A 21,796-nucleotide genomic window follows, 5' to 3' on the forward strand; every position below is an offset into this window, starting at 1 on the left:
GTCACATTTAATTCCCTCGTCCAAATTGTTAATATTCAACAGAATTTTTAATTTCAATTTTACTTTAAATTCATGTTATTCTGACTGTTATTACAAGCATATAATTTTTCTTATTTGATGTAATTGAACATTTATTTAGGAGCCAAAAGGATTGTCAAATGTAAAAGGACCAGATTGACCTAGTTTGTTTTCTGCGTTCCTGGTACAGGTCCTCCCCAGGTTGTCATGCCCGACTTGTGTACACTGTATATATAAATGTTTGCGAGAACGGTGAGGTGGATTTTCCGGCTGCCATGGGGCTGCAGATACTGGAGTAACTCAGTGGGACAGGGAGCTGCCATGGGGCTGCAGATGCTGGACAGGGGACAGGGAGCTGCCATGGGGCTGCAGATGCTGGAGTAACTCTGGGACAGGGAGCTGCCATGGGGCTGCAGATGCTGGAGTAACTGGGACAGGAAGCTGCCATGGGGCTGCAGATGCTGGAGTAACTGGGACAGGGAGCTGCCATGGGGCTGCAGATGCTGGAGTAACTCAGTGGGACATGGGGCTGCAGATGCTGGAGTAACTCAGTGGGACAGGGAGCTGCCATGGGGCTGCAGATGCTGGAGTAACTCAGTGGGACAGGGAGCTGCCATGGGGCTGCAGATGCTGGAGTAACTCTGGGACAGGGAGCTGCCATGGGGCTGCAGATGCTGGAGTAACTCTGGGACAGGGAGCTGCCATGGGGCTGCAGATGCTGGAGTAACTCAGTGGGACAGGGAGCTGCCATGGGGCTGCAGATGCTGCAGTAACTCAGTGGGACAGGGAGCAGGTGCAGACATCCTCTGCTCTGTAGAAGCTCTGCTTGTGGCTGGTTTTCCGACTGGCGAGCCGTTCAAGTTATAGAAACATAGAAAATAGGTGCAGGAGTATGCCATTCGGCCCTTCGAGCCTGCACCGCCATTCAATATGATCATGGCTGATCATCCAGCTCAGTAACCTGTACCTGCCTTCTCTCCATACCCCCTGATCCCTTTAGCCACAAGGGCCACATCTAACTCCCTCTTAAATATAAACCAATGAACTGGCCTCAACTACCTTCTGTGGCAGAGAATTCCACAGACTCACCACTCTGTGTGAAGAAATGTTTTCTCATCTCGGTCCTAAAAGACTTCCCCCTTATCCTTAAGCTGTGGCCCCTGGTTCTGGACTTCCCCAACATTGGGAACAATCTTCCCGCATCTAGCCTCTCCAACCCCTTAAGAATTTTATATGTTTCTATAAGATCCCCCCTCAGTCTTCTAAATTCCAGCGAGTATAAGCCTAGTCTATCCAGTCTTTCTTCATATGAAAGTCCTGCCATTCCAGGGATCAATCTGGTGAACCTTCTCTGTACTCCCTCTAAGGCAAGAATGTCTTTCCTCAGATTAGGAGACCAAAACTGCACACAATACTCCAGGTGCGGTCTCACCAAGGCCCTGTACAACTGCAGCAGAACCTCCCTGCTCCTATACTCAAATCCTCTTGCTATGAAAGCCAACATACCATTCGCTTTCTTCACTGCCTGCTGCACCTGCACGCTTGCTTTCAATGACTGGTGCACCATGACACCCAGGTCACGTAGCATCTCCCCTTTTCCTAATTGGCCACCATTCAGGTAATACTCTGCTTTCCTGTTCTTGCCGCCAAAGTGGATAACCTCACATTTATCCACATTATATTGCATCTGCCATGCATTTGCCCACTCCTAATCTATCCAAGTCACTCTGCAGCCTCCTAGCATCCTCCTCGCAGCTAACACTGCCACCCAGCTTCGTGTCATCCGCAAACTTAGAGATATTGCATTCAATTCCCTCGTCCAAATCATCAATATATATTGTAAATAACTGGGGTCCCAGCACTGAGCCTTGCGGTACCCCACTAGTCACTGCCTGCCGTTCCGAAAAGGACCCGTTTATTCCTACTCTTTGCTTCCTGTCCGCCAACCAATTCTCTATCCACCTCAACACTGAACCCCCAATACCGTGTGCTTTAAGTTTGTACCCCAATCTCCTATGTGGGACCTTGTCGAAGGCCTTCTGAAAGTCCAGATATAACACATCGACTGGTTCTCCCTTATCCACTCTACTAGTTACATACTCGAACAGGTCTTGGGAAGGGAACACTGCCCTAACCTGGGGAGGACCGGTAGATGCATTGCATTGATATTAGGATTGGTCAAGTAGCTAATTAATGTGATGAGGTGAGGAAAGTCACCCACATGCCATTCTCAGTTCTGAAGAGTCCTGATATTCTTTTCCTCTGCACTGGTGCAGCCTGACTGCTGAATCTTTTCCAGCATTTTCTGTTTTTATTTGATTTCCAGCAGTTAGTTGATTTTGATTGATAAACGGTCCGGTGTAATGTATTAAAATAAAACCAATTAATCATTTCAACATAAACCCACAAATAATCTATTTTGTTTATTTTTTCAGATATTTGATCCTGAGACAACCCAAAAATTGTTTTTTAATGTTGTCATGAAGAACCTGGTAAAAGAAGCCCTGGAAGGGCAAAGCTGCTTGGTTTATACCTACGGTGTATCAAACTCCGGAAAAACCTACACCGTTCAAGGTAAAATACATATATTGTCTGTTGTAATGTAAATGGAATTATACTGGGTCAACATACAAGGGTTCTCTGGATATTGTGCAAGGGGGTGGTGTATATCTGGAATGTGATGCCAGAACAGGAGGTGGAGGCAGATACAATGACAATGTTTAAAAGTGGTTTGGACGGGTAGTTGAATAGAAAAAACAACAAGGGATTGACACGGGAAAGTCGGTTAGCCTAGTTTAACATTATTGTTGGCATAGAAACATAGAAAATAGGTGCAGGAGTAGGCCATTCGGCCCTTTGAGCCTGCACCGCCATTCAATATGATCATGGCTGATCATTCAGCTCAGTAGCCTGTACCTGCCTTCTCTCCATACCCCCTGATCCCTTTAGCAAAAAGGGCCACATCTAACTCCCTCTTAAATATAGCCAATGAACTGGCCTCAACTACCTTGTGTGGCAGAGAATTCCACAGACTCACAACTCTGTGTGAAGAAATGTTTTCTCATCTCGGTCCTAAAAGACTTCCCCCTTATCCTTAAGCTGTGGCCCCTGTTTCTGGACTTCCCCAACATTGGGAACAATCTTCCCGCATTTAGCCTCTCCAACCCCTTAAGAATTTTATATGTTTCTATAAGATCCCCCCTCAGTCTTCTAAATTCCAGCGAGTACAAGCCCAGTCTATCTAGTCTTTCCTCATATGTAAGTCCCGCCATCCCAGGGATCAATCTGGTGAACCTTCTCTGTACTCCCTCTAAGGCAAGAACGTCTTTCCTCAGGTTAGGAGACCAAAACTGCACACAATACTCCAGGTGCGGTCTCACCAAGGCCCTGTACAACTGCAGCAGAACCTCCCTGCTCCTAAACTCAAATCCTCTTGCTATGAATGCCAACATACCATTCGCTTGGATGAGGTTGGCTGAAATGGCTTGCTTGCATCTACGCTGTACATTTCTGTACATTTCTGCACTTTGAATTCCACTTCATTTGTAGGTACCAGGCAGGACAGTGGGATCTTGCCACGATCTCTGGCTGTAATTTTCAATAGTGTCCACGGAAAACTATATCCCAGGATGGACCTAAAGCCTAACCTGTGTAATGATGTAATCAAGTTGGATAACAAGATGGTGAGGCAAGAGGAGCTGAAGAAACTTGCATTACTGGGCATTGTCAGAGAGGTCAGTTTTAAGCTTTTATTTTCTGCCGACTCTGTGTTTATAGACAATAGACAATAGGTGCAGGAGTAGGCCATTCAGCCCTTCGAGCCAGCACCGCCATTCAATGCGATCATGGCTGATCACTCTCAATCAGTACCCCGTTCCTGCCTTCTCCCCATACCCCCTCACTCCGCTATCCTTAAGAGCTCTATCCAGCTCTCTCTTGAAAGCATCCAACGAACTGGCCTCCACTGCCTTCTGAGGCAGAGAATTCCACACCTTCACCACTCTGACTGAAAAAGTTCTTCCTCATCTCCGTTCTAAATGGCCTACCCCTTATTCTTAAACTGTGGCCCCTTGTTCTGGACTCCCCCAACATTGGGAACATGTTTCCTGCCTCTAATGTGTGCAATCCCCTAATTATCTTATATGTTTCAATAAGATCCCCCCTCATCCTAAATTCCAGTGTATACAAGCCCAATTGCTCCAGCCTTTCAACATACGACAGTCCCGCCATTCCGGGAATTAACCTAGTGAACCTACGCTGCACGCCCTCCATAGCAAGAATATCCTTCCTCAAATTTGGAGACCAAAACTGCGCACAGTACTCTAGGTGCGGTCTCACCAGGGCCCGGTACAACTGTAGAAGGACCTCTTTGCTCCTATACTCAACTCCTCTTGTTATGAAGGCCAACATTCCAGTGGCTTTCTTCACTGCCTGCTGTACCTGCATGCTTCCTTACATTGACTGATGCACTAGGACACCCAGATCTCGTTGAACTCCCCCTCCTCCTAACTTGACACCATTCAGATAATAATCTGCCTTTCTATTCTTACTTCCAAAGTGAATAACCTCACACTTATAACAGGTATAACAGAGCTTTATTTGTCGTTCGGTACCGAAGTACCGAACGAAACTACATAGCAGTCATAGAAAAAAAAAAAGAACACAAGACACATAACCCCAACACAAAAGTCCATCACAGTGACTCCAAACACCCCCTCACTGTGATGGAGGCAACAAAACTTCCACTCTCTTCCCCACGCCCACGGACAGACAGCTCGTCCCCGACCGACCCGCACAGTCCCCGCACCGGGCGCTGAAACGTCTCGCGGCCGAACCGGGCGATGAAAGGCCCGCGACCAAGCCTTGCGCAGCTAAGTCCCGTGTTCGAGCCGCACCGGGCGATGTCAAGTCCGCAGCCGAGCCGCACCAGCGATGAAAAGCCCCGCAGCCGAGCTGCACCGGGCGATGTTAAGCCCCGCGGCCGAGCCGCACCGGGCGATGTTAAGTCCCGCAGCCGAGCCGCACCGGGATGTAAAGTCCAGCGGCCAAGCCGCACCGGGATGTAAAGTCCAGTTGTACATTAAACTGCATCTGCCATGTATCCGCCCACTCACACAACCTGTCCAAGTCACCCTGCAGCCTTATTGCATCTTCCACACAATTCACACTACACCCCAGCTTAGTATCATCTGCAAATTTGCTAATGGTACTTTTAATCCCTTCATCCAAGTCATTAATGTATATCGTAAATAGCTGGGGCCCCAGCACCGAACCTTGCGGTACCCCACTGGTCACTGCCTGCCATTCCGAAAGGGACCCATTTATCCCCACTCTTTGCTTTCTGTCTGTCAACCAATTTTCTATCCATGTCAGTACCCTACCCCCAATACCATGTGCTCTAATTTTGCCCACTAATCTCCTATGTGGGACCTTGTCGAAGGCTTTCTGAAAGTCAAGGTACACCACATCCACTGACTCTCCCCTGTCAATTTTCCTAGTTACATCCTCAAAAAATTCCAGTAGATTTGTCAAGCATGATTTCCCCTTCGTAAATCCATGTTGACTCGGAATGATCCTGTTACTGCTATCCAAATGCTCAGCAATTTCGTCTTTTATAATTGACTCCAGCATCTTCCCCACCACTGATGTCAGACTAACTGATCTATAATTACCCGTTTTCTCTCTCCCTCCTTTCTTAAAAAGTGGGATAACATTTGCTATCCTCCAATCCACAGGAACTGATCCTGAATCTATAGAACATTGAAAAATGATCTCCAATGCTTCCACTATTTCTAGAGCCACCTCCTTAAGTACCCTGGGATGCAGACCATCAGGCCCTGGGGATTTATCAGCCTTCAGTCCCATCAGTCTACCCAAAACAATTTCCTGCCTAATGTGGATTTCCTTCAGTTCCTCCATCACCCTAGGTTCTCCGGCCCCTAGAACATTTGGGAGATTGTGTGTATCTTCCTCAGTGAAGACAGATCCAAAGTAACGGTTTAACTCGTCTGCCATTTCTTTGTTCCCCATAATAAATTCCCCTGCTTCTGTCTTCAAGGGACCCACATTTGCCTTGACTATTTTTTTCCTCTTCACGTACCTAAAAAAACTTTTGCTATCCTCCTTTATATTATTGGCTAGTTTACCCTCGTACCTCATCTTTTCTCCCCGTATTGCCTTTTTAGTTAACTTTTAACGTTTAAGATGCGACCTTCTAGTTGTTCGATTCACAATGTTGCTTTGAGTCCAATAAGCCTACTCATTTGTCAAACTCATCAAGTGCTGCCGACTGCGTCAGGTCTTCCATGGTGTCACACTGTTTTCAGAATGTAAGGCCCTGGTGTACATTGGATTTGTATATTATGTCCAATATACATCTTATTCTTGTAATCTACCTTGCTGCCCATTACTACTGGGCTTGAGACAGCGAGCAGATGTTAACCCGTCTTTTTCTGTTTGAAAAATTGTTTGAGCTGATCGGCATTCAAATGATTATGTCTGAAGAGTTTGCGATTCTTGGTTTTCGCTCTAACTTTTGTAAAGGGGAGCCTAGGAATTGGGAAAGTATATTAATGTTGCTTTTAATAAAATACTGAATGTTGAACATCTTGTGATCATTACAGAGTCATTGTGCAGTGTGCTTCAGGTTTTCCCTTTAAAGAGAGAAAGTAAAATGTCTGGCATGGCAAGTAACATGCTAATCATCTGAAACATTTCTTAATGGTCAAGTAGAAGTCCAACTGCCTGTTCTAGCACCCGAGGTTCTGAATGATAAATGATGTATTGATGAAAATGAACACTCTCTTGCTGCTTTGTTCTCTCGGTTCCTCATATATTGCACTCTGTTTTTGGTTTCCAATGTGAGTTTTCCTGGGGTGGGGTAAAAGTCTAAGCTCTTTTCTACACTAATTTACTTGCGTTGGAAAGTTCTTTTCAGGTTTAGTTCTAACTTTGTTGCTAATCTTGCTCTGCAATTTTTCATTTCATTTAGGAGGAACTGCAAACACCAATGAGAATGAAAACCGAATATAGACTGAGGGAGGGTCTCAGCTGCGATACTGATAGTGGCATTGGGAGCATGTCATCCGTCAGTAACTTAGAAGGTAAGCTCTTGTCATCTTCCCTTCTCTTGCAAGTTTTCTGATTTGCCTTGTACAACAGTCACAAGCAGTCTGCTCGTACAGAGCTCTGTAAGAGTGTGCTGTTATCCAGTACTTTTAACTTTCATGGAACATGCCAAAGCACAACATTCAGTGAGTACATTTTTGAAGTGGACCCCTGTTTTGTGATACCTATATGTTTACAAGTTTATTTTTTAAAGATAGACTCTTTGTTTGGATCTTGACCCGAAACGTCACCTATTTTCTTCAGAGATGCTGTCTGACCTGCTGCGTTACTCCAGCTTTTTGTGTCTATCTTCGGTTTAAACAGCATCCACAGTTTCTTCCTACACAGACTCTTTGCTTATCATTCTAGAGGCTTAAATTGATGTAGTTTGGGGAATAGTTTTGTTACTGCTTACACTGTCGACATGGTTGAACTTGCTTGTTCACGGCTGTGAGCAATTCAGCCATCCTTTGACTCCATTGCTGACCATTTTCACTTGTTTTCTTGTCTCCATCTGTTGCTCTGCAGAGGCTTCGTCCCGTTGGGCTGATCAGGATACAGTTGTCCTCCAGCAGGAGGAACAATTCCACTATTCCATCTGGGTCGCCTTCTTTGAAATTTACAACGAGCTTGCCTACGACTTGCTGGGCACTGCTCCCACTGCCAACTGCAAGCGACAGACCCTGAAACTGTGTGAGGATAAAAATGGAAACACTTATGTTAAAGGTACTTGCCCTCTTGTCCATAAGGCTTGTGTTTGTACTTTTAGAAGAAAGTACCTTTGTATCTTTTTAAACATTTAAAAATGGAAATTATGCACTTATTAAAATGAAAGCCAAGGCTGTTGTAAATTGGGAATAAGCAGGCTTGTGTCTCCTGGAGCTTTAGACTTCACTTCACTGAAACGGACAGAGCCAACTCTACAGGGGTCCCTATCATCACGGGACAAGTGACTATAGAGCCCATTCTGCTTGCATGTCCTGCATGGAAAATTGGGAAATGTTTCTGAAATCTTTACTATTCTTGGGAAAAATACCTTTAAACGTAACTCAAAGCTGTTCAGATTATTTATATTGTGCAAGTTTAATGTTAGAATGATCATTTGACTTCCAGGAGCTAACTGTAAAAATTAAGCCAAACAGCTTAAAATTGATGTAGCAGCCAAACCCCACTCTTGACAATATACCCCTCTACATATCATCACTTGTCGAAGATTTTGTCTGTTGTTGATGTTGGAAGTTGGAAGTTTTTTATTCCGTTTTTAATTTTGTTTCAGATCTGACCTGGATCAATGTGGGTGATGCAGAAGAAGCCTGGAAAATTCTTAAAGTTGGTCGTAAAAACCAAAGCATAGCCAGCACACACGTGAACCAGAATTCCAGTAGGAGGTGAGTGTGTTTATTTGGGGCTTTGCCTTCTATTGCATTAGACATGGTTAATGTGGCTGGGCTAGAAAGCCTAGACTACAGCATGACAAACTGTGGCACGGTGGCGCAGCGGTAGAGTTGCTGCCTTATAGCGAATGCAACGCCGGAGGCTCGGGTTCGATCCTGACTACGGGCGCCGTCTGTACGGAGTTTGTACGTTCTCCCCGTGACCTGCGTGGGTTTTCTCCGAGATCTTCGGTTTCCTCCCACACTCCAAAGACGTACAGGTATGTAGGTTAATTGGCTGGGCAAATGTAAAAATTGTCCCTAGTGTGTGTAGATTTTAGATGTAGATTTAGAGATACAGCGCAGAAACAGGCCCTTCGGCCAACCGAGTCAACGCCGCCCAGCGATCCCCGCACATTAACACTATCCTACACACACTAGGGGCAATTTTTACATTTACCCAGTCAATAGGACAGTGTAGGATAGTGTTAATGTGCGGGGATCGCTGGGCGGCGCGGACCCGGTGGGCCGAAGGGCCTGTTTCCGTGCTGTATCTCTAAAATCTAAAAAAAAACCTCCAAGCACAAAGGATGACTTTCCTATAACTAAACATCCACAGCTAATGATCCTTAAGGATTAAGTCTATTGCTCTCCATTTACCCAGCCTCTGGCAGGTTTTATTTTATTATATGAGTCATTCGTACGAGCTGTATATAACTTGTGATTTTTTACTTTTCCAAAATTAGCCACAGTTCAGATCTTTTCCATTTTGTGCATCAATCTCTTTAAATCCAATCATGTTTTTAAAGGAAATACATTTATTTTCCTCAAGAATGAGGATTGGTAATCGTAAGATGAAGGATTGTTGCTATTTAAAATTTGGAGTTTATATACACAATTGTATCATGGTGGACCATGGATTTCACTGCAGGACAGAACTGAAATTCTTTTTCCTACTGATTTTTTTCCTTGCTCTGTAGTCACAGCATCTTCTCTATTCGCATCATCCACGTGGCCGAAGATTGGAAATCTGTGCTGCAAACAAGCGAGTGAGTGTTGATCATTGTCATCATCTTTCTTGCCTTTCAAAATGTCTGATGTGCAGAATGCCACTAGTATCTATCGGAGTAGGAACCATTGCTTAGTGTTAAATAAAGCATGGTGGAGGGAGAATATGGAAATTAGACCACTGTATGTGACAAAACAATCCCCAGCTTAGAGTCTGAAGAAGGGTCTCGACCCGAAACATCACCCATTCCTTCTCTCCAGAGATGCTGCCTGACCCGCTGAGTTACTCCCACATTTTGTCTATCTTCAATTTAAACCATCACCTGCAGTTCTTTCCTATCCATTCTTAAAGTCATGCATTGTGTTAAAAGCATCAAACACTGAACAATTTGGAAGTAACTGATTGGACTTTGGGGATGGAATATTTTGGCTCCAGTGTACATGTGGCATAAAGTGAGGTGCTACAATGCCACCATGCGTTCTGCGCCGTGCCTGCCTCGTGCTGCGCCGTGCCTGCCTCGTGCCGACGTGCCTGCTGCCTCGTGCCGCTGTGCCTGCCTCGCACTGTATCGAGCTTACATGGACATCTGTACAATGGAAGCTGTCAGTCTAGGAAGGCATCGTACGAAAATTGTTCCGTGGCCACGTTGCAAACGAACAAGATTTGTAAAGGAATGAATGAATCTGCATTGATGTAACTTTTGACTTGAGTCCTAACATAGTTGTTTTGTGTTGTTTGAGGATGAACTGGTCAATAAGCACCCCCTGCCCCTCGAGCCCTCTAGAGGTGGCATACTTGGTTAACACTCATGAATGATACATCCAATAGTATTATACTCGCCCTGCTGCAAATGCAATCAACTCGCATCCTAGCTTGTTGCGAACGCAGAACTCTTAACAAAACAGGCAGTATTCATTTGCAGTTCTTCTGGTTGTGGTAAGCGCATGAATGTTATAGGCTTTCCAAGAATGAAGTCTGCAATGCCAAAGAATTTAAAGTAAATTTTGATAAATGCCATGATGCAATAATATGCATGAGCTTGCCAGCACTTAAATGAATCTTAAAATAAAAATGTTCAGGTGGCAAATCTGTTTAGAGAATTGTTCTTTGACAGTCCGCGTGTTAAATCAGCTAGGGGAGCAGTCTGCAATTGTTGTTACTATCCTCGAGTGCTGCCAGCTAGAGGCATAAGAATTGCCTGCTGTAATTTAAGAATTTGCCAGAACACAGGTTCATTCCTTTTCTTTCTTCAGACTAACATTGTGTGACCTGGCTGGATCTGAACGATGCAAAGAACAGAAGTGTGGTGAAAGGATGAAGGAGGCAACGAACATCAACACGTCCCTGCACACCCTCGGCAGGTGCATCAGTGCCTTGCGGCAGAACCAGCAGATTAAGTATGCACATCATTAGCTCTTTAAAACAGTTGAGTATTTAATAATCCCTGTCTTTTTCCCCACCTCCTTACTGATGACCAACCACTGGTGCAGCGTTTCTGTGCAGTTGCTTTTGGGCCAAATGAAGTACAAACTGTCGGTGAACAATCTATAGCTACATAGAACAACATATTGGAAGAAAATAAGCCTGTTGGTTCCCTTGATAATAACTAAATTATGGCCTATTGTTTCTGATAGGTTCTGGGGATTTGGATACTGGGCACCGTGAAAGAAATATCGTAAAAAGATGGTCACTGTGCAACCAGCTCGAGAGTCCCTTGGCACTTCACCTGGAGTGACTCTCTTCTCCCCGCAATGACCAGGTTCCTGAATTTTCTTTGTTGTATTTCCAGATCAAAGCCCAATGTGGTGCCTTTCCGGGACAGTAAATTGACTCGCATATTCCAAGGGTTTTTCTCCAACCATGGGAAATCTTGCATGATTGTGAACATCAATCAGTGTGCCTCCACATATGACGAAACATTACAAGTGATGAAATTCTCAGCTATTGCCAGCCAGGTGAGCAGTCCACAGCTATCATAATGGACAGGTGATAAACATTCCAACCTACCTGGCCATTCCCATCTGCAACAGTTACATATTGCCTTTGGATTTGCTTTTGAAATTGAGATACATAAGTCACCATGTGTGTAAGTTCTAAATTATTTGGTAGTATTCTTCAGCTGAGTCAGAAGTTTGTGACTTTGGTGTAGAGATGTAAGCAGAAAATCACATCTGAAACTCACTCACTTGGGATACAATACCCTCTCGTTCGATGTCCTGCTGAATATTCATCCTCAATTAACTTTCACTGTAAGATATTAACATGTAGTTCTTTTCTCAGTGTCAGTCTGTGTTTTATTTTTATTTGCCTTTTTGCCGTGTTAATTGAGAGGGGGGGAAAGTGTTTAGTCGGCTGCGTGTGATGTTCTCTGATTTAATTACTAGAAAGCAAAGTGTAAGAGATGGTGTGAGCTGTGATTCAATTTGCTGCTGTTATTTACTGCATCAGGCCAGTTTAATAGGATATATTTTATTATCTGTTTTGCCATTGTAGCTGATACAGGAGCCTTCAATGAAGCTGTTTCCTTCTATCCGAACACTTCTCAGAGAGCATGATGGATGGCATAGCTGCAATGCCCAGGAGCCAGTGGAAGAGGAGGAATGTGACGAGCAAGAGAGTGATAATGAGGATGACCCTGACATCAGTACACTGGACAAAGAGGTGGGTTTACTGTACACTGATGTTCTGCTCATTTATTAGCCTTGGGTGGCTGTCAAACCTCCACTTGGACTGTTTATCTGTCTGTGTGCTTCGTGTTTGGATAGTGAAGAATGTAAAAAGAGTACTTGACAAGTTGAATCAGGAGATAAAATTGGCGTGTCACAAATGTAATGCTACGGTGGTTATGGGAGATTTCAACATGCAGGTAGACTGGGAAAATTAGGTTGGAAATGGACCCCAGGAAAGAGAGTTTGTAGAGTGCCTTCGAGATGGATTCTTAGAACAGCTTGTACTGGAGCCTACCAGGGAGAAGGCAATTCTGGATTTAGTGTTGTGTAATGATCCTGATCTGATAAGGGGACTAGAGGTAAAAGAGCCATTAGGAGGCAGTGATCAAAACATGATAAGTTTTACTCTGCAAATGGAAAGGCAGAAGGGAAAATCGGAAGAGTCAGTATTACAGTATAGCAAAGGGGATTACAGAGGCATGAGGCAGGAGCTGGCCAAAATTGACTGGAAGGAGGCCCTAGCAGGGAAGACGGTAGAACAGCAATGGCAGGTATTCCTGGGAATAATGCAGAGGTTGCAGGATCAATTTATCCCAAAGAGGCGGAAAGACTCTAAGGGGAGTAAGAGACACCTGTGGCTGACAAGGGAAGTCAAGGACAGCATAAAAATTAAGGAGAGGAAGTATAACAGCAAAGAAGAGTGGGAAGACAGAGGATTGGGACTCTTTTAAAGAGCAACAAAAGTTAACTAAAAAGGCAATAGGGGGAGAAAAGATGAGGTACGAGGGTAAACTAGCCAATAATATAAAGGAGGATAGCAAAAGTTTTTTTAGGTACGTGAAGAGGTAAAAAATAGTCAAGGCAAATGTGGGTCCCTTGAAGACAGAAGCAGGGGAATTTATTATGGGGAACAAAGAAATGGCAGACGAGTTAAACCGTTACTTTGGATCTGTCTTCACTGAGGAAGATACACACAATCTCCCAAATGTTCTAGGGGCCGGAGAACCTAGGGTGATGGAGGAACTGAAGGAAATCCACATTAGGCAGGAAATTGTTTTGGGTAGACTGATGGGACTGAAGGCTGATAAATCCCCAGGGCCTGATGGTCTGCATCCCAGGGTACTTAAGGAGGTGGCTCTAGAAATAGTGGAAGCATTGGAGATCATTTTTCAATGTTCTATAGATTCAGGATCAGTTCCTGTGGATTGGAGGATAGCAAATGTTATCCCACTTTTTAAGAAAGGAGGGAGAGAGAAAACGGGTAATGATAGATCAGTTAGTTTGACATCAGTGGTGGGGAAGATGCTGGAGTCAATTATAAAAGACGAAATTGCTGAGCATTTGGATAGCAGTAACAGGATCATTCCGAGTCAGCATGGATTTACGAAGGGGAAATCATGCTTGACAAATCTATTGGAATTTTTTGAGGATGTAACTAGGAAAATTGACAGGGGAGAGTCAGTGGATGTGGTGTACCTCGACTTTCAGAAAGCCTTCGACAAGGTCCCACATAGGAGATTGGTGGGCAAAATTAGAGCACATGGTATTGGGGGTAGAGTACTGACATGTATAGAAAATTGGTTGACAGACAGAAAGCAAAGAGTGGGGATAAATGGGTCCCTTTCGGAATGGCAGGCAGTGACCAGTAGGGTACCGCAAGGTTCGGTGCTGGGGCCCCAGCTATTTACGATATACATTAATGACTTAGATGAAGAGATTAAAAGTACCATTAGCAAATTATGGAGATGATACTAAGCTGGGGGGTAGTGTGAATTGTGAGGAAGATGCAATAAGGCTGCAGGGTGACTTGGACAGGTTGTGTGAGTGGGCGGATACATGGCAGATGCAGTTTAATGTAGATAAGTGTGAGGTTATTCACTTTGGAAGTAAGAGTAGAAAGGCAGATTATTATCTGAATGGTGTCAAGTTAGGAAGAGGGGATGTTCAACGAGATCTGGGTGTCCTAGTGCATCAGTCACTGAAAGGAAGCATGCAGGTACAGCAGGCAGTGAAGAAAGCCAATGGAATGTTGGCCTTCATAACAAGAGGAGTTGAGTATAAGAGCAAAGAGGTCCTTCTACAGTTGTACCGGGCCCTGGTGAGACTGCACCTGGAGTACTGTGTGCAGTTTTGGTCTCCAAATTTGAGGAAGGATATTCTTGCTATTGAGGGCGTGCAGCGTAGGTTCACTAGGTTAATTCCCGGAATGGCGGGACTGTCGTATGTTGAAAGGCTGGAGCGATTGGGCTTGTATACACTGGAATTTAGAAGGATGAGGGGGGATCTTATTGAAACATATAAGATAATTAGGGGATTGGACACATTAGAGGCAGGAAACATGTTCCCAATGTTGGGGGAGTCCAGAACAAGGGGCCACAGTTTAAGAATAAGGGGTAGGCCATTTAGAACGGAGATGAGGAAGAACTTTTTCAGTCAGAGAGTGGTGAAGGTGTGGAATTCTCTGCCTCAGAAGGCAGTGGAGGCCAGTTCGTTGGATGCTTTCAAGAGAGAGCTGGATAGAGCTCTTAAGGATAGCGGAGTGAGGGGGTATGGGGAGAAGGCAGGAACGGGGTACTGATTGAGAGTGATCAGCCATGATCGCATTGAATGGCGGTGCTGGCTCGAAGGGCTGAATGGCCTACTCCTGCACCTATTGTCTATTGACATGCAAGTTAATCAATATTGCTAAATTGCCCATCCATTCCATTCCCTCCACAGATGCTGCCTGTCTCGCTGAGTTTCTCCGGTACTTTGTTTACTCGCAAAATGTAAATGTTGCTACTGCAAAACTTGCAAAGGCAGTTATATAAAATAGACTTGCACCTTTTGTTTGCATGGTGTAAGAGCATCAAACCTCATAAGCAGACGTTAGAATGGGCAATCGTCAGTAACAGCTTCTACTGCTTGTCCTTGATTGGGTATCAGCTCTCATTGTACTGAACTCTGAATGTAGGCCCAGCCTATTTAACCTCACCACTCTGGCCAGAACCCAGCTTTGTACCATCCGTGTTGCTCCTGTTTCTGCAGCGAAACCAGGCATCACAGGCCAAGCAGTTGAACATCGCTAATCTTGTTGAAGGATTGTGCAGTTAGCAGCCTGAAGAAAGCAGTGAAATTAACTGCAGGAAAGAAAATACCTTGTTTCTTAAAGGAAAAATGGAGCTAATTAAATTGCAATACCTGAATAAATTCACATTTGTAATAGTTGTCTATGCCAGAGGGGATGTTTGGCCATAATTATTGTTTCGCTGAGAGGGTAACTGAGATGACAAGATGCGGCACCCGATGGCAGATGGAGATTATAATCACTGTTAGGTGGGGGATGGAGATTATAATCACTGTTAGGTGGGGGATGGAGATTATAATCACTGTTAGGTGGGGGATGGAGATTATAATCACTGTTGGGTGGGGGATGGAGATTATAATCACTGTTGGGTGGGGGATGGAGATTATAATCACTGTTGGGTGGGGGATGGAGATTATAATCACTGTTAGGTGGGGGATGGAGATTATAATCACTGTTAGGTGGGGGATGGAGATTATAATCACTGTTGGGTGGGGGATGGAGATTATAATCACTGTTAGGTGGGGGATGGAGATTATAATCACTGTTAGGTGGGGGATGGAGATTATAATCACTGTTAGGTGGGGGATGGAGATTATAATCACTTGGGTGGGGGATGGAGATTATAATCACTGTTAGGTGGGGGATGGAGATTATAATCACTGTTGGGTGGGGGATGGAGATTATAATCACTGTTAGGTGGGGGATGGAGATTATAATCACTGTTAGGTGGGGGATGGAGATTATAATCACTGTTGGGTGGGGGATGGAGATTATAATCACTGTTAGGTGGGGGATGGAGATTATAATCACTGTTAGGTGGGGGATGGAGATTATAATCACTGTTGGGTGGGGGATGGAGATTATAATCACTGTTAGGTGGGGGATGGAGATTATAATCACTGTTAGGTGGGGGATGGAGATTATAAATCACTGTTAGGTGGGGGATGGAGATTATAATCACTGTGCCGATGCAGCAACTCTGGCATGTAGTGGAGAGGTGGGTTCAGCAATGATCAAGTTGGCAATCGTTAATATTTACCCCCGGTCTACTGCTCCCACGAAAGTTGCTGTGCCCAGAATTCATTTGGAAATCTACTTAGCGGTGATATTATTTTGACAGGAATATCCAGCCCTGTGCTTTTTTTAATTAAAATAATATATATTTTAACAATCTATTAGAGTCTGTGTTACTCGTGAAATTTCCATGGAAGCTGAAATGGATCTCTAAATCAATTTGTGGATGTGTTGTTAAACAACGGGGTCTTGATTAATGTCAACAGTTCTGCCAAAAACATATATGGTTTCAGTTTTTGTCAATGACCATGCATTTACCTGTTAGTCATTACAGAAAATTATTGAATGCCTGCAGCAGAACCTGATTAAGGAAACGCGGGAGAAGCTGTTGATGGAGAGTGAGATCAGGGAAAGTGTTGTCAGTGAGATGACGGAGCAATACAATGTGATGGAGACACACTGGAGGTATGTGTTGCCACATGTGTTGTGATAAAGTGTGACATGGTTGCTCATCGTTTAAGTGGAGTTATTACAATATCGGTAAAGTTTGGTTTAGTTATGTATGTTTTACTGGACAAAACTAAACTTATTATTGCCCTCAGATTTTATTAAGTTCCGCAGTGTTAAGATAAAAACAATTAATTGCTGCTGTGCGTTCTAATTTTTAGGACTTTTGGCATGTGTTAACTCTTGCGTAGTGCTTAACTGCTAACGATCGTTGAATTGTGCCCCATCCTCTCGCAGCAGCAAGTTTCTGTGATCAGCAATTGGATCATGGTGATAGCTGAAGAATGAATTTTGGCTGTGACACATGAACCTTGCTTTTGACAAAGTGTCCAACACACCAGCCAGAAATGGCCTTATTGCAATATTACTCATTACTGCACTGAAGTATAAACCACCATTATTTTACCAGTCCCGTGGTGAATACGTGTACAATGTGGCTGTAACCAATTTGTGTTTGCATGTATTTTGCCAGCCTCATTACTGGAAGTAGTTCAGATGGTCATTTTGTTAGACCTCGGACAATTAGTACCCGAATATTTTTTACAAAAACTGCACTGTTAATTTCCTGTAGGTAATTCCTTGACCATTTTGTCCTTTGGGTTAAGCCTGCTTTCAAACAAAATACACTTTAATCACCACTTTAAGCATTTTCTAAAAACAATATGTATTAAATGCTTTGTATCCTGACTTTAAGCACACATTCTGAAGGATTCAATTTATATTCCATTTTCTAGGCAGGAAAAAATGTATCTTTGAGACAAGAGTGAAATTTAATCTCTTTCTTTCTCAACTTCGCAGAGAGCAACTTGAGGAACAAAAAGAAAGTCTGGAAGATGCCTTTGAAGCTAAGATGAAAAATTACCAAGAGTATGTGAAATTCTATTATCAGCAATCTTCTGCTGATGAGGAAGATTCTGAATCTGATGATGAAATGTGTGATGGTAAAGCATTGGTAAGAAATATTCTTTTAAATTAATTATATTAATCAATGTCTCCAATAATCCTAGAAGTATTGGAAACCACTTTGGGATGTGGAGGAACGAACGAGTGTCGAGAAAAACAATAATTGAGTGCAACTGTCAGTTAAAAGGAATGTGAGTGTTAATGTAAGAAACCTGCAGAGAAACTCAAGTACAAGCAAGTAGGCTCTCCAGTGATTGCTGAATTTATGGAATGACTGACTCAGTCAATCACTAAAGTCTCGGTGCTTTTTGTTTTCCCTCCCACACATTCCTCTTTGGCCTGGAACTGACTGGAAGCTGGGCAGACATGCTGACCATATAGCTAGCTGTGGATCTGCAGTTGCAGGACGGACAAAATAGTCTCTCAACAACCCAGTGGGTTTAAATGAAAACCCCGCAGGTTGTCTGATGGAATTTCAACTTGCATCCATATTCGTTTGTGTATTTGGATAGCTAAACAAAAGTTGGGAAGGTCGCGTTCAATTACAGGGGGCATTGGCGAGGCAGCAACTCGATAATGTGTGGTATTGGTTTCCTTATTTGAGAAATTCTGCTGCATTGGAAGCAGTTCAGAGCAGGTTTACTGAACCAAACCTTGAAGGGGTGAGTTGCCTCAAAGAATGGTTGGATAAGCTAGGTTTGTATCTGCTGGAGCTTAAGACTGAGAACGGGACTTGAATGAAACACAACATTCTTGGGGTCCTGATGGGGTGGACATGCAGAGAATGTTTCCTTTTGTCAGAATGTCTGGAAGCAGGGTCATTGTGAAAATTAGAGGTTGCGTTGCCCCTTAAGGACTAGATTGGAAAGGGGGTGGGATCTCGTGCAGGACAGAGGCATCTGAGAGGCTAGAAGTTGGTATGGAGGATGGTGTGGGAAAGGTTAGTGGACAGAATAGGCAGGTGAAAGGCAGAGAACAAGGAAGGAGGGTTGGTTTAAACTGCACTTGTTTTAATGCAAGGGGCCTGACGGGTAAGGCAGATGAGCTGAGGGCATGGAGTGGTACGAGCGACTGGGACGTTGTAGCCATGATTGAAACCTGGTTAAGGGAGGGGCAGGACTGGCAGCTCAATGTTCTGGGGTATAGGTGCTTCAGGTGAGACAGTGGTTAGGGGTAAAGAGGAGGGGGGGGGGGTTGCATTGTTGGTTAAGGAGGACGTCACGGCTGTGTTCAAAGATGACATTACAGACGGTTTGTCTCGTGAGGCTAAATGGGTGGAGCTGAGGAACAAGAGAGAGATGATCACCTTGTTGGGGGTGTACTACAGACCCCCGAATAGTCAACAGGAATTAGAGGTAAAAAATGTGCCGGGAGATTGCAGACAGTTGCAGGTCAAATACGGCTGTTGTAGGGGATTTTAACTTTCCCAATATAGACTGGGAAAATCATAGCGTGAAGGATTTAGATGGGGTGCAAGTCCACAAAAGTGTTCAGGAGAGTTTTCTTCAGCAGTGTGTGGAGGCCCCCACACATGGGAGGGCAACGCTGGATCTAGTATTAGGAAATTGGGAAGGGCAAGCTAATGAAGTGTGTGTGGAGGAGCCTTTTGGGACCAGTGACCACCGTTCGATTAGGTTTAAGATAGTTATGGATCGGGACGGAGAGGGTCTACGTGTTAAAATGCTCAAGTGGGGTAAGGCCAACTTTGAGGGTATGAGAGAAGGTCTCGCTCAAGTTGACCGGAGCAGGTTATTTGAGGGGAAAGGAACATCGGCCAAGTGGGATGTTTTTAAAAGTGTACTGAAGAAAGCTCGGGATGTGTGCGTCCCCGTTAGAGTGAAGGGCAAAGCAGGCAAACGTAAGGAAGCTTGGCAGACGAGGGAAATTGAAACGTTAGTCAAAAACAAGAAGGATGCATGGGACAGATATAGGCAGCTGGGATCAAGTACATCCCTGGAGGAGTTTCAGTAACTAAGGAGTAAACTAAAAAAGGAAATCAGAAGGGCAAAAAGGGGCCAGGGGATAGCTCTGGCGGGTAGCATTAAGGACAATCCCAAAAGATTTTTATAGTTCCATAAGGGGGAAAAGGGTAACTAGAGAGAGTGGGACCTCTCAGGAATCAAAGCGGTCACCTCTGTGTGGAGCCACAGGAGATGGGCAAGGTCCTAAATGAGTATTTCTCCTCTATTTACCGAGGAGAAAGACAGTAGGACGGAGGAAATTGGGGCAGTCAATGGAAGTGTCTTGAGAGCAGTCAGTGTTACTATTGAAGAAGTACTGAAGGTACTGTCGTGTTTGAAGGTAGACAAATCTCCAGGCCCTGATCTGATATATCCAAGGACATTGTGGGAAACTAGAGAGGAAATTGCGGGAGCCCTGGTTGAAATTTACAATACAATATATCTTTATTGTCATTGTACAGGGTACAACGAGATTGGGAATGTGCCTTCCATATAATGCAATAAATTAATTAGCTAATCAGTATAAATTTATACAACCCAGTGAAACAAATTAGAAACAGTTTTAAGACAGTATAAAGTTCAAGTAGGTCTGTGCCGGTTCACTGTGCAATGTGACCATCTGGCTCAGCAGGACCGGTTCATAGCAGCTATGGCCCTGGGGATGAAGCTGTTCCTGAGTCTGGAGGTGCGGGCGTAGAAGGCCTTGTAGCGTCTGCCCGATGGTGGAATTTCGAACAGACTATTGCAGGGGTGTGAGGAGTCTTTGTGAATGCTGGTGGCTTTTCTGAGGCATCGTGTGTTGTAGATGTCCTCCAAGGCTGGTAGCTGTGTTCCGATAGTCTTCTGAGCTCTATGGACTACCCGCTGAAGAGCTCTCCTCTCTGCCTCCGTGCAGCTGAGGTACCACACAGGGATGCCATGCGTTAGGATGCTCTCTATGGTGCAGCGGTAGAAGGTCATCAGCAGCTGTTGGGGCAGACCAGACTTTTTCAGTGTTCTTGGGTAGAACAGCCGTTGCTGTGCCTTCTTGACCAGCGCAGCAGTGTTAGTGGACCATGTGAGGTCCCACGAAATGTGAGTGCCCAGAAACCTGAAGCTGGACACTCTCTCCACACTGTTCCCGTTGATGAAGATTGGAGCATATCTCTATACGGAGCGTATCTTTATGAATCGTCCTTAGATACAGGAGAGGTTTTGGAAGACTGGAGGGTGGCAAATGTTATACCACTTTGCAAGAAGGTCTGCAGGGAAAATGTTGGGAACTATAGGCCGGTGAGCTTAACATCTGTAGTTGGTAAGTTACTAGAGAGTATTCTGAGGGATAGGTTATATAGGCATTAGGATGGGCAAGGGCTGATTAGGGATTGTCAGCATGGTTTTGTATGTGGGAGGTCGTGTCTCACTAATCTGAGTTTTTTGAAGATGTGACCAAAAAGGTTGAGGGCAGAGCTGTCGAATGATCAGCCATGATCACATTGAATGGCGGTGCTGGCTCGAAGGGCCGAATGGCCTACTCCTGCACCTATTGTCTATTGACAAAATATGAAACTGGATTATTTACAAATAAAATGTAATAGAAACAAGGGAAGGGGGTATGGGGAGAAGGCAGGAACGGGGTACTGATTGAGAATGATCAGCCATGATCACATTGAATGGCGGTGCTGGTTCGAAAGGCCGAATGGCCTCCTCCTGCACCTATTGTCTATTGTATACATAGATTTCAGTAAGGCATTCGACAAGGTTCTGCATGGTAGGCTACTCTGGAAGGTTAAATCGCATGGGATCCAAGGAGAGATAGCTGAATGGACAGCAAATTGGCTCCATGGAAGGAAGCAGAGGGTGATGGTAGAAGGTTGCTTCTCGGACTGGAGGCCTGTGACTAGTGGTGTGTCTCAGGGTTCAGTGCTGGGCCTGTTACTGTTTGTCATCTACATCAATGATTTGGATGAGAACATACAGGGCAAGATACAAAAGTTAGTGGTTTTGCAGATAGTGAAGATGGTTGTGAACGATTGCAACAGGATCTGGATCGATTGGCCAGGTGGGCAGAGGAATGGTGGATGGAATTTAATACAGAGCTAGATAGAGCTCTTAAGGATAGCGAAGTCAGGGGGTGTGGGGCGAAGGCAGGAACGGGGTACTGATTGAGAATGATCAGCCATGATCAC

At 44.5% G+C, this 21,796-nt stretch overlaps 1 protein-coding gene across 1 annotated transcript in view; it reads left to right on the plus strand.

The window, feature by feature from the left end:
- The window catches only part of kif20a (kinesin family member 20A), a 38,923-nt gene that overhangs the window by 6,870 nt on the left and 10,257 nt on the right, over window positions 1-21,796 (plus strand). The window contains exons 4-14 of the mRNA XM_078411282.1: window positions 2,454-2,592; window positions 3,568-3,752; window positions 7,010-7,121; window positions 7,654-7,851; window positions 8,402-8,513; window positions 9,479-9,547; window positions 10,761-10,904; window positions 11,297-11,462; window positions 12,001-12,168; window positions 16,583-16,722; window positions 17,563-17,716. Coding sequence (XP_078267408.1) covers window positions 2,454-2,592; window positions 3,568-3,752; window positions 7,010-7,121; window positions 7,654-7,851; window positions 8,402-8,513; window positions 9,479-9,547; window positions 10,761-10,904; window positions 11,297-11,462; window positions 12,001-12,168; window positions 16,583-16,722; window positions 17,563-17,716 — 1,587 coding nt within the window. The remainder of the gene's footprint in view (window positions 1-2,453; window positions 2,593-3,567; window positions 3,753-7,009; window positions 7,122-7,653; window positions 7,852-8,401; window positions 8,514-9,478; window positions 9,548-10,760; window positions 10,905-11,296; window positions 11,463-12,000; window positions 12,169-16,582; window positions 16,723-17,562; window positions 17,717-21,796) is intronic.

The sequence above is a fragment of the Rhinoraja longicauda genome, chromosome 14, assembly GCF_053455715.1.
Source record: "Rhinoraja longicauda isolate Sanriku21f chromosome 14, sRhiLon1.1, whole genome shotgun sequence".
Lineage (NCBI taxonomy): Eukaryota > Metazoa > Chordata > Chondrichthyes > Rajiformes > Arhynchobatidae > Rhinoraja > Rhinoraja longicauda.